A 13,197-nucleotide genomic window follows, 5' to 3' on the forward strand; every position below is an offset into this window, starting at 1 on the left:
TTTTGATCATGTCTAGTAGTTTAGCATTGTAAGACTCAAACACAAAGGCGGAATGAGCCCACAAAGGCCCCCAGTTAACTACACTCCTTGGTAAATGGAGGCAAAGATGGACATTATAAGACAGATTAGCTTCCCCATAGAATACCTCCATGTCTTTCACAAAATCTGTTAGAAGTGCCTCAGACTCAGTAATCTGCTCTCTAGTTATATTTTCGCCCAACAGAAGGGATACTCCCTTGACTAGTTTAGACCAGTGATTCAGTAGTGGTTCTGGCAATACACCTTTTAGTACAGGTAAGCTATAATAAAAGAGCCACATATACCACTCATGGGCTTTCCAAAATTTCCTCAATGTGACAGACCTTGGCACACGAGGTACATTACATGGCGGTTTAATCTTTAAAAGCATTTCATCTAACAGTTTTGTAGACCTACCTATATACCAGTGCTTTTCATGGTTTTCACTGTTTAACCACAGCCCTGTTACAGTTCTTGCAACACCCAGAAGTACTGAATGCATATAGTCTGGGACAGACCCTTCGATAATATCAAAACTGGGAAGTCTACACAACATACTTGGCCCTTTAACACCCATAACAGCTTTACCAGACTGTAGCGCAGCTTCTACAAATTCATTAGTTTGTTCCTGATTGCGGAGCTGAATGTCGTTCTGAAAAGGATATACACGAGTGAATCCTCTGCCTTTTTCAACTACCTTTCCTTCATGAAGGCAGTAGGAGCATCCATATTCACCATTAAACTGTTTAAAATTTTGGATCAGAGGTCTGGCAACTGAGTCACTCATTAGAATTAGAGGGATTACTTTTGTATTGACAGAAACGCCTTTGTCATCTTCCCATGTGAAACCACTGTCCTGTAGGTCCACACACTCATCAATGAAAGGTTTTAAGAAACTTCTCATGTGAGGCTTCTCATCCCCGAACCATAGTGCACAAAGGAGTACATTATCCTGTCTTGTTTTCAATGGCAATTCATTAATGGTGCAAAAAAGGGGCCAAATACTACAAGGGGACTTTTTAAAAACTGGCACACCATCACAGCTAAATGTTAAGCTGAGGGTTTGAAGGGCCGTTTCTGAACCACTTAAAGCTTTCTGATACAAAAAACCATCACAAATGTCACTGAGAGAAGTAGATGTTTCTGTTTGCCTTCCTATTAATTCATCTGTAATTCCTGGCATTCTCAAGAGATTTTTGAGTTGATCTTCCAAGGAGAGGTATATGAAAAAGTTATTGGTAAACCTACTTGCTTTGTCATAGGTGCTGTTGCATTGAACACAATGAACTTGGTCCAGTTCAGCTGACATTATATTACTACACTGTTCACACACATAACAGATTTTCATGATGTCTTTTGTATCATCAAAAGCTTTGTAAAATGAATATTTTGTCCTGCATGCTGAATCACTGCCACCAACAACATTAAGGATTTTCATGATATCTTCAAGACAGTCATTGGTCAAACTGTGTTTGAGCTTAAGTGCCAGAAGTAGTAGTTGATTTTGCTCTTTAGTTTGACCTGAATCCACTGGGACCTCTATCTGAACAGGACCTGCAGTGCACTCTTCATCATTAGTCATCAGCAGAGTTCTGTCTTCTGGAAGGGTGTCTGGGATTTCCTTGAAAAGAGACGCGAGAGAGAGAATTATGGGTTCTGTAAACAAATCTTCAGTGTAAGAGCATTAACCTAGCGGACTCATTTATGTCTATATCGGTGAGATCTGCCCTGTAACCGTCTTCTCTCTACTGTATTTATGCATCTCTTTTTTTAACATTACAGCAGACATTTGAAATTGGTCTCATTCACTAATGGTGCACTATTTGACATGTCCATTCAGTCTTGCCAAAATTTAAGTGTGCTTAGGCTGTCAAAATGAATGCTTAGTGCTTTCTTTCATGATAAATTCTGTAAGAATATATGATTGCAGTAGAAAGTAGAAATTACCGTAAAAATCATAATTAGAACAATGATTACTTGTTTTATTTTTTCTTGTTCAATGCACTAATTCATGAATATTCTTTAAAAAATAATGTCTAGAAATGTAATGATCTTTTTGATTTCATTTCTTGACTTGAAAATTCAACTAACTATTGTGTATTTATTTCGACAAATCTATAGTCCAATATTCAGAATAAATTTAATTTAGGTTTATGCATTAAAAGTGTTTTCATTACACTTAACCCAAAATGTTTGTATTCCAACACTAACCTTAAAAAGAGACCAATAAGATCATTTATTAATATTAATATGAATCAAGCATTTATTATTTAGTATAACTGAGGTAATTAAATGCTAAGGGATAAGATAAAATGGATGATAAGATAAAAGGAATAAAATGTTATTTTGGTAATCATCACCCTCAAGTTGTTCTAAACCTATTTCTTTGTTCTGTTGAACACAAAAGAAGATATTTTCAAGAATGCTGATAACCAGTTTCTTGTCCCTACTGACTTCCATAGTGTTGTTATTTCATACTATGTCCATACTATGTCAATGGGGACCAGCAACTGTTTGGTTATCAACATTATTTTGTTCAAAAGAAATTCATACAGGTTTATAACAACTTAAGAGTGAGCAATTGATTAGAGAATTTACATTTTTGGTTGAACGGTTCATTTATGAATTTACAAAAATGCAAATTGAACCACCAATTATATCATAAGGCATACCTTTTGACATTCCTTGATAACATTCTGAAGTTCTTCTTCTGCAACCTTAATTCTGAAAAAGAAAATATACAATAAAGAAAATAGAAATTGCTTAGTGCTATATTTGAACTCTAAGTGAACTGCTATTAACACGATAAAGATGTGATCACTTATAAAGATGTTTATTGATCAGTAATAAGCAGATTAGACATAGCCTTGCTACATTCCCTGTTTAAAAGAGCCAACTCCAGATCATTCATTTGGGAGCCAGAGTACATTTATCGTACCTTATGGTATGGTAATTTACAAAGATCATTTTTTCCTTACAATTTTCATTGTGGTTATTAATTACATTTTATAAAATTTACTTAGAATGATGTTTATACCATTGTTTTAAGCAACTGCATGTCCTATTTTTACAAAAACATAAGCTGAAAACACTAATTGAAAATCCTTCAATGCTATTCTGGAGTATTAAGCCCCAAATGTCTATTACACATTGGCTTTGTTTATTCTTGATAAAAAACAAACAAACATCTTAAGCATGCAGTGGACGATTATTTGCCACTTTGAACGATTACATAATTGTGGCATCCTTAGTGATTGCCACTAGATTAATTGATTGTGCCCTATGGCATTCGTTAATGTTAAAGAGTGAGGGATATTACATTACCAACACACCTTTCTTTTTGTGCCCATCTCCGTTTGGTTCTTGAAGGAATTTCCTCTTCAGGATCAGTTAGATAACGTTTATACGAAATCCTTTCAGGAGGCTCGCTCATTTTGACTCACACGTGACCTGTTGATGACATTAAAATCACATTGAAGAAAACATCGAGGATTGTAAAACAGAAACTGCAACATATAAAATAAATGTAGCATGTTACTGTGAAATATATGCTTACCGAGCAGTTTTCCAGGGAGTTCGCAAAATTGCAGCGTCTTCTTCCGCGAGCGTCTGCACACGCAATGCAGACCTTAACAAAAACTTAAACGTAAAGTCCCAAAAACGTCCGTCTTTGTACGTCACAGGATTAATCGAAAAAAAGGTACTTAAAACAATATAATATGTTTTTTCTATGAAATCTATGCTCACCAGAGATTATTCAAAAAATGCAGCGTCTTCGTTCTAGATCTGTAGGTTGTGTGAAAGTGTAAAGGTTAATGAGCGGAGCATAGTATGCACATGCGCGTTGCCATTGTGCTTTTTATAAATAAAGATAAAATAAAAAGTAATACGTAAAAAATAAATATTGAAATATTCCCAAACATGTGCAATGAACGCGCAAAAATATTAATAATAATAATAATAAAATTATTAGTTGTTGTTTCTTTCCCCCCCCCTTTTTTTTGAAATATAACCGACGTCTGAGGCGCAATTTCCGAATGGCCGATATACAGGCGGGAAGACATAAGCGGATAATGTTCGCGTTAATTAAGTGGTCGGAAGATGGAAAGTTCTCAATTGTGCCAACTGAACACATTCGGGATTTTGATGAGGAGGAATACTTAGACGGTTTGGAGGAAAAGGACGTTTATTTGGTGGAGTGGCGACAAGGCGCCAAGGAGCCAAAAGGCGGGTGGCCGGTCTATGAAGCCTCCATCATTAAGCTAGCAGGTGCCTTTTCTCCAATATAATATTACTTTATTGTCGCTTATTTGTTAATCAAAATATGTAACTTAATCAATTATATTATGATGTACTTTAGCCTTTTTTATTATTATTCTGCCTCCTCAGAAAGGGAAAAAACTTTGCAAACAAAGCTTAAGGAAATTGAAGAACAACTACCCAAGCCAGCGGTGCTTAAGAGAAAAAGTAAACCTTCTATGAAACTCCTTGAGGCCACAGAGGTGAGAGACGAACCGGCAGCTAAGAAAAAGGTGAGTGTTTTGCCACACGTACACACACAGACATATATGCTAATATATAATATAATAATAACAATAATAATATGTGTGTGTGTGTGTATATATATATATATATATATATATATATATATATATATTAGGGGTGCAACGATACTCGTATCGATATTGAACCGTTCGATACAGTGCTTTCGGTTCGGTAGGCATATGTATGAACAATACAACATTTTTAATTTATTTTATCAACTTCCCTGCTGTCTGTGTTGAGTGCTCAGTGGATCTGCGCTCGACAGTGCAGCCTAGGCGGAGTAGTCGAACGCAGATTCACTGAGCGCAGGGCAAGCTAGCGAGACAGAAGTTAAGCTCTCCTTGCAACATGGCAAATTGAACCTCCCCCACCCTCATTCAGATCTGGCGTTTGGAACTATTTTGGTTTTCATGTGACATATGACCCTGAAGGTAAGCGTGTCATGGACTAAAGTAAAACAGTATGTTGGATGTGCCAGCAATGCTCAATTACATGGGTGGGAACTAGTGTGTTAGCGCAGTTAGCTCGTTGTGTTGGCCGTCCAGCCCCACGCACGAGGCAATCCGCAGTAGCTGTTAACGGAGATTTGTCGTGTTGTGTCGTTAACCTCATTTCAGATTTACGCTGACAGCACTAGTGGGAACACAACGAATATGACTGCACATTTACTCTGACATCATCCTAGTGCAAAGACAAGTGGAAGCAGACAAAAACAACAAGCACGCATGCTACAAACTTTACCCGAGTCATTTAGACAGCTGTTAGCACATGATTCTCCTTATGGGGACCTGATATATTTAATATGCTGCTGAGAATATAGCCCAGAAGAAGCTATAGTATAGCTTTTATTTTGGAAAGAGCCATTTCTCTGTAATAAACTCTCTTTTCCAAAGATGAGTGATTCCTCAATCAGATACAGGGCTCGCAAAATATATGTCAATGCTTTTGCATTCTTTCGGAAATGTAGCTGGGTAATTATGTCATTGGCATCGGTGAGCCACTGTCAATATGTGACATATTGAAATCGCGTTTGAATTTGCGCTTGTTTTTTGCTTTCACTTTGCAATCGCGCGAACTGTGTATAGAGAGCGACAGCACTGATTGGTGAGTGATGATAATTTGCGCACCAATTCCTCTGACATCATCTTATCAATCGTTAGCTTACTATGCAAACATGACAAGTGAAATCTCCCGCAGCAAGCTTAAACATGTGAGAGGTTGATTGCACAGAGAATCGCTGAGCGTTATGTGAGTGCGTGTGTAAAAGCAGCAGGATATATATTTTAGTTCTGCTGAGCCAAATAAGACAGGTCAGGGTGAAGAAGTGACAGCCAAAGAAAAGCTTACCACAAAACGGAAAAGTTATGACAAATCAGACTATAAGGCAAAAAGAAAGTGCAGCTTTATGGTTTCATGGACAAAAGAATTTCTGTGGCTGCAATATGACGAGCTAAATAACCAGGGCTGCACATAAGTGGTCAGCAGGTGCGCATTCGCTGTCAAAATAAAAAACGCGCTCAAGATAAGAAGTTGCAACGCGTGTTTGCGTACATAAGATATTCTGGAGGAGGACAGACATTTGTTTAGAACTCTTGAAGATGTCGAAGAAGCTCCTTTAAGCAATTACTTTGGTGTTCCTCCACCTCCAAAGAAATGTCAGGAGTCCGAACCACAAAAGAAGCGTGTATTCTCGGAAAAGTGGTTGCAGGAGGTGAGCTGGCTTCAAACAAATGATGAATGCACAGAGATGTGGTGCAGAATGTGCCGTGAAAATTTAATAAATGACAAATTAAAAAGGCATGAACATTTTTTTTGTATCGAAAAAATATCGAACCGTGACACCAAAGTATCGAACCGAACCGTGAATTTTGTGTATCGTTGCACCCCTTACATATATATATATATATACACATACCTGTTTTGTGTATATATATGTATGTGTAACCCCCCCCCCCCCCCAACATTTTGAGATCATTCCTTCATACAGAAGGTGGCTTTTACAGAGAGAGTTTTTTATTTCATTTCTTAGGCATACCCAACAGAGCAACAAAACGATCTAAAGTTATGGAATGAAAAGAAACTTGAACATCTACAGCGTGGCATTAATCAGTTGAGAGAAGAGAACTCGAATCTAAAAAGAGAAAACGATAGGCTTAAAAATGAAATACTTGAAAGTAAGTACTGTACTATTACATGTTTTATGTGTGTGTTTACACTTGTCATATACAATAGCTATCAAAACCTATTCACATTTAATTTCACTTTCACAGAAATCCCACCTCTCCTTCAGGCTACAGAGCATTTACTTACCAAGGTTAGAAACAAAGCACAGTTATCCTTCATTAATAATCACTAATTACAATGTTCCACATTTCCTTGCCTTTTTAATCATTTTAAGGCCTTTTGGAGGTTTTTTGGGGTTGTTTAGCAGTAATGTTGTGCCTATTTATTTCAGCCCATGAAAATGAATGCAGATCTTCCTGACGTAAGTAAAATCTAATTTATTTTTTTGTCATTATCATTAATTTTGTTGCTTTGTTGTTTTTGTGCAGTTTGCAATCATATAAACCTAACAAGCATCAGTCAGCAGTGTGCCTAACCTAAACAGATTCTTGCTTTATTCACATAATATGTAGTTATATGTACTTGTACATTGTACCTAGGGTTGCGGCCACTTGGCACCGCCCCATTGTTGTGACAGCCCTGATTGTACTTGTACACTGCATCGGAACAGGGAACAGTCTGCCACATTAATGTATTTTTAAATGACTTGTTTCTAATACATCAATTTTTCTCTTACAGATGTCAAAGTCTGAACCTGATGCTGCCCTCCCTCATCCTCCTAAAGTAAGTATTAGTTGTTGTGGTTTTTTACGCAGTGTCTGTGTCACGTGATATTATGTCACATGCTAAGCATAACTATTGAAATAATAACTGTTTTATAACAGATTTTCCCAAACACTAGCTATGTTTGTTGTCATTCAGACCAGTACTACTGGTTAGACATTGCTTAATAAGGATTGTGTTTTTCAGCACGATATCTTATTTTTCACAGGAAAAAGGGGAAAAATTTGTAGATGGAAAACTCTCCAAATGTTCTTTGTGCATTTTGTTTTCTATTTGTTAGAATATTTACTATTTATTCAAGTTTTCTAAGGTATCTAATATTTTCATACCTAATATCCATGATGTAAATATTTTAAGAAATAGTCGTTTGTTTGTCAATTGAAAGTGTGTAGATCTTGCATTATTATGGTGTTATTTTATGATTATACACTCAAAGGTATTAAATGGTCTTAAAATGACAATGACATTACTTGACGCAATTGTTTATGGGGCAATATACCGACCAACAAAAAGTTGTTATCGTAACAGGCCTACAAAACATGATTTTATGATTGATAAATACAAAAAATAAATACATTTCATTTCTCTGACATTCATCTGATATTCAGTTACAATTCACACCACAGCTACCTGCACATGCAAAGTACTATACTGTAAATTATTTTGCACAAATACCTGTACTTTTACTAACACATTTACTATATTACTTTTAGCCTGTGGATTTAAATGCAGATGTCCTTAATGTAAGTTGTTATATCATGTTATTTTTATTGTTATTTATTTTATTTTACATTCAAATATCGCAAACTTCATGGGTTAAATAAGCTTGATTGCTAGTAGATAAAGAATAGTTCACCTGTAGTTCACCTAGTTGTGGGGCGATCGTGACTCAAGAGTTGGCAGTTCGCCTTGTAATCGTAAGGTTGCCGGTTCGACCCCCGGCTTGGACAGTCTCGGTCGTTGTGTCCTTGCGCAAGACACTTCACCCGTTGCCTACTGGTGGTGGTCAGAGGGCCCGGTGGCGCCAGTGTCCGGCAGCCTCGCTTCTGTCAGTGCACCCCAGGGTGGCTGTGGCTACAATGTAGCTGCCATCACCAGTGTGTGAATGGGTTGATGACTGAATGTGTAAAGCGCTTTGGGGTCCTTAGGGACTAGTAAAGCGCTATACAAATACAGGCCATTTATCATATAATTGATATTCCCGATTAATTTCTCATCTCTGATTTAATGCCTTTGTTTGTTTGCCTTTTTTTGACCATAACAAGACATTTTTGCAGGATATATATGGTGAATTTATATGCATAGATACAGTCGAAGTGCTTGACACATGCACAGAGCAGTAGATGGACTAGGAGGGAAATAATTACAATCATGATGTTGATTGGTGATGTCAGTATATATATTTTAGAGGAATGTTTTGTTTTTCACCCAAAATGAACTATATTGCTTCAGAAGAGATTTTTTTACCCCACTGAATTCTTATATATTGTTGTGTTTTTTGCTTGTTTGTTTGTTTGTTTTTTTCTCCAGAACATGTATGCTGTACCTATTTACTTGAATTGTATAGATATATTTACGTCATCAAAATATGTCACATGACTTACAAGGTTTAGATTGTTGTGCAACATTGTCACATTCTGATATTTATTCAGTGGTTTTATGGCAGTCAATGCTATGTGTATGTTTTTAAATCTTTAAATATTCTCCTTTATAGGTGCCCAACTCTTCATGCAAAGCTTCTATGTCTGGGGATTCTAAAGTAAGTATTTTTGCTTCTGCTTTGTGCCACCGCGAAATGTCAATCTTTCTTATTAAAGTGTAAAGACTCAATCATCTAAGTTATTCTGAGTTCTTCCTTCTTTCATTTAGTTTACCAGTAATACTCTGTCTGTAACAACATTGTTGACTTCGTATGTATGTGTTTATTTATTTAAAGGGTTCCAGTGATGCTGAATATGTAAGTAATTTTGCTGAGAATTTAGGTAGGTGCAAACTCAAATGTGTTTTTTAAAAACAATTTATATTGAAACACTCTTTTTATGTGATTGCAACCACAGGTGGAGATAGCACATGCTACAGGGGTAAAAATTCTGAAACATCAGTGGGCTACTGCTCTTCAGGCCCAAACACCCACTTCAATGGTGCGTGTTCTTCTGATGGCCGTCTTCCCACTGGATGTTTTGATCCAGAGCAATTTAAAAGGTAAACAGCTTTGAAACTTAGTTCCAATGGTTAGCTAATAGTATTTTAAAAAGCCTACTTCTCTGTCACCAGTTTCTTTACCAAAAAGCATAATATTGTAGTTCAAATGTTTAGATGAACAAAGATCAGATTTTTGGAAATTTAACTAGTCAGACACTCAAATGTTAATGTAATTTATAGGAGGACACAGCAAAACAGATATTGGTGCAGAACGAAGAACTGCCCTTGATAAAGAAACCATGACAGCCATATATAGTAAGTGAAGACTGTGTATCTAAAATTGCATACTGCACAAGTAACTCACTTTGCAACAATAAAAATTGCACAGATAGGTGATGATGCATTGAAGTGGTTGGACTCAGACAAAGAAGGTCAACAGATTGAATGCTGGAGAGTAAGGATAGATGACCAAAAGGGGTGTTAGTATTACTGTAATGTGAACTGGATAGACTTTCCATCGAGGGGGGGGGGGGGGGGGGGGGGGGGGGAGGTAAAATTATGTGTAAAATATATCTGTATCTCTATAAACGGAAATATCTGTTTGCTAAATGAAGCTGGCTAATTTAAATCATGTTTTTATTTTAACTCTGATAAAAGTACTAGAATTGTGACTTTTGTTTGTTACAGTGGCCGTAAGGAAGAGGTTCCCCAATGTATCCAGAGGGGCATTGGGGATTGCAGTCAATTCAAAGCTGGGGGAACTCAGACTGTTGGAGAAGAAAAAAAAAGTTACATTTTAAGTATGTTTTATGTTCATACACACCCACATATATATATCTATATCTATATATATGTATATGTGTGTGTATTCCTCTGCTTGTTATTGATCAGTAAACATCTTTGAGTGATCACATCTTTATTGTGTTAATAGCAGTTCACATCAAATTCACAGTATCGTTACTTATAAGTGTTTGTTGCAGTTGCATTTTGTATAGCAAAATGTGTATATATATATATATATGTGTATATATATGAGTGTGAGTGTGTGTGTGTGTGTGTGTGTGTGTGTACATATATATATATATATATATATATATATATATATATATTATTATTATTTTATTATTTTACAATTTTTAAGAATGTTATGAGAATAAAGTTGTATAATGTATGTTCCTAGCTTGATTTATATGCTATGTTTGTTTTAGATATCAAATAAAGATTTTCAGTTGTTACATGTGAATGTGTTTTCTTCGACTGAAATATATGAAGGGTAAAATATATTTTTGAAAGTATTTTAATTAATTTTCAATTGTATTTTGAAATATATTTTGAAATATATTTCAAAATATACAAAAAATGGCCAAAAAATATATGCGCTAAAATACATTTAGAAATATATTTATATATTTCGAAATATATTTTGGAATATATTTTGAAATATATTTCAAAATATACAAAAAATGGCCAAAAAATATATGCGCTAAAATACATTTCAAAATATATTTATATATTTTGAAATGTATTTTAGCGCATATATTTTTTGGCCATTTTTTGTATATTTTGAAATATATTTCGAAATATATTTCGAAATATATTTTTTTACCGTATGGGAGATAATCCATCCACAATACGAGGTTAGTCATTCATATACTGCTGCATGGGCTGGGCTGTAGTTACATCCTAAGGTTTTAAAAACTGAGCTTAAATAAATGATTAGCGGTAATAAAAGCCGAGGGAGGTCAACAGTGATCACTGACTGTTTTAGGAGCTTTTTGAGATTAAATAGAAGAAAATACAAAACATTAAACATGTTAACAACACAAAAGCCATATTAACCCTTTAAAACCGGTCGGAGCGGGCACGCTCTGTTTTGCGTAACTATTTTTAAATCCCGGTAGCTCTACAACCACTTAAGCTAGCGCAATACTTTTTTTGCATATGAAACCGGAGGAGTTGTACTTACATCTTATGCCATCAGCTTGTCCTCGGTCACAGTTTCCTTCCACATATAGCTTTGCAAAAACTGCATAAAAAGCACTTGCAGCAACAAAAACATAATATTCCAGAAACAGGCTTTGCCGATCCGATCAGCTGTTCATAACACTTCCTACGTTGGAATAGACGTCAGCGCGAACTTTTGCATGTCCGCCATTACCTGACCGAAACCGGAAGTGACGTCATTTTCGCGGAAATGTAGGGTTTTTTTTACCATATAGCCTCATGAGCCTATACTGGTGTTTTTAAAAGTTATCTTTGACTTTATGACTTTCTGTGTCGTTTCTAGGATGCTTAGGACTCATGTTGCACTGCTGGAAATAGTTTATTTTGATGCATATGCTGCTTTTTTGCAAATTTGCAGCATAATATTTATTTTCGTTTTTCCTGCAGTATATAAAAATTGGTGTATTTCAAAAATAAAACTATGAAGACACTCAAAATAAATTTCCTGTGGTGGGAAACTATTTTGTGCAACTTTTTTGTATTTACAGTTTTGAGGGATAAGCCTCTTAAATTTCTCTAACTAGAAATATATGTTAAAAAAACAAAAACGTTTTTCAATTTTTTTGTAGTTTATTGCACTTTTTTGCAATTTAAGTAAGTACTATGCACTTAATGCAGACATATTATTAAAATCTGGGCTATAATGGTTGTATTGATGTATAGCAACTTGAAATGCTCCCAAAAATGGCTCCACAGCATGTAAAAATATAATATAAGCTCTGGCGGACTTGGTTCTATGGTAGGTCTTAAAGGGTTAAACACAGACTAAGTAGGATTCGTCACGTCATCACTTAACGACCGGATTGACAAACTCTGAAACTGAAATAAAAAATCAATTTGAAAAAATCTGACATGTTTATGGTAAATGCACTGATTCTTGTATAGCGTTTTTCTACTCTCCCAGAGTATTCAAAGCGCTGTATACAACATGCCTCACTCACCCATTCATACAAGCACTTCTAAACACAAGTGCAAACTAATCGACATTCACACTCTGATGAACGCTTCGGAGGGCAACTTCGCGTTAGTATCTTGCCCAAGGATATTTGGCATGCAGACTGGGGAAGCCAAGGATTGAACTACCAACCTTCCAATCAGTAGCTGATCTGCTCTACCACATGAGCCACAGCCACCAGGTACTCTGCCACCTGGCTTAGACATTTAGACACAAATAAATTAGACACTTTATTTGTGTCTAAATGTTGGGCTACATTTAGGCACAGTGGTACTTTGAGCTAAATGTGAATGCTGTGAGCTTGCCAAGTATCATTTTTCTTTGCTCTTGCGCCAGCTTCTCCGGTGTTAGCAGTGATGCAGAGTTGTCAGCTGTGTTGCTGAAAAGTTATGAGTGCACTTTTGGGTTTCTCTGTTCGTTCTGCTGCTCAGAATAATTACCTCTAGAAATGCCAGAGAAAAAATACGTATGAAAGGCTATGCTGAAGATACTTGAAACTGGACAAATTGGATCTGAACACCATATTATTTAACTGGAAATGCCCTTTATGCCAGTTGAAGGGCAGTGTTAAGATGCTGATATTTTGGAGTTCTTATGTTGATGAACTCCTAAGTATTAAAAGGTTAGCCATCTATCACTTTGAAAGTAGTACAGTTTTTCTGACATTCATAGAATTGCCAGTAAGA

At 35.9% G+C, this 13,197-nt stretch overlaps 2 protein-coding genes and 2 long non-coding RNA genes across 13 annotated transcripts in view; 3 read left to right on the top strand and 1 right to left on the bottom strand.

The window, feature by feature from the left end:
• Positions 1-13,197, top strand: part of astn1 (astrotactin 1) — a 587,946-nt gene that overhangs the window by 68,214 nt on the left and 506,535 nt on the right. The window lies entirely within an intron of this gene.
• On the bottom strand, positions 686-3,680 carry LOC146498420 (uncharacterized). The gene is made up of 4 exons (XR_014870836.1): positions 3,575-3,680; positions 3,351-3,468; positions 2,691-2,742; positions 686-1,639 (listed from the first exon to the last, which is right to left on the bottom strand). It is a non-coding gene; the product is annotated as an uncharacterized LOC146498420 (long non-coding RNA).
• LOC146498421 (uncharacterized) lies at positions 4,056-7,762 on the top strand. Its single transcript, XM_085141229.1, has 6 exons — positions 4,056-4,287; positions 4,408-4,550; positions 6,593-6,737; positions 6,834-6,877; positions 7,019-7,048; positions 7,366-7,762. The coding sequence occupies exons 1-6, from the start codon at positions 4,056-4,058 to the stop codon at positions 7,456-7,458; spliced, it is 687 nt and encodes a 228-aa protein (XP_084997355.1). The 3' UTR covers positions 7,459-7,762.
• On the top strand, positions 5,398-6,078 carry LOC146498422 (uncharacterized). The gene is made up of 2 exons (XR_014870842.1): positions 5,398-5,498; positions 5,861-6,078. It is a non-coding gene; the product is annotated as an uncharacterized LOC146498422 (long non-coding RNA).

This window comes from Neolamprologus multifasciatus, chromosome 18 (assembly GCF_963576455.1).
Source record: "Neolamprologus multifasciatus chromosome 18, fNeoMul1.2, whole genome shotgun sequence".
NCBI classification, from domain to species: Eukaryota; Metazoa; Chordata; class Actinopteri; order Cichliformes; family Cichlidae; genus Neolamprologus; species Neolamprologus multifasciatus.

What these genes read in the sequence shown, in the direction of transcription:
- LOC146498421 (XM_085141229.1), top strand. Translation starts at nt 4,056, where the DNA reads ATGGCCGATATACAGGCGGGAAGACATAAGCGGATAATGTTCGCGTTA. An exon ending in CTCCATCATTAAGCTAGCAG is followed by an intron (nt 4,288 to 4,407) that starts GTGCCTTTTCTC and finishes CTGCCTCCTCAG; the next exon opens with AAAGGGAAAAAACTTTGCAA. An exon ending in AACCGGCAGCTAAGAAAAAG is followed by an intron (nt 4,551 to 6,592) that starts GTGAGTGTTTTG and finishes TTCATTTCTTAG; the next exon opens with GCATACCCAACAGAGCAACA.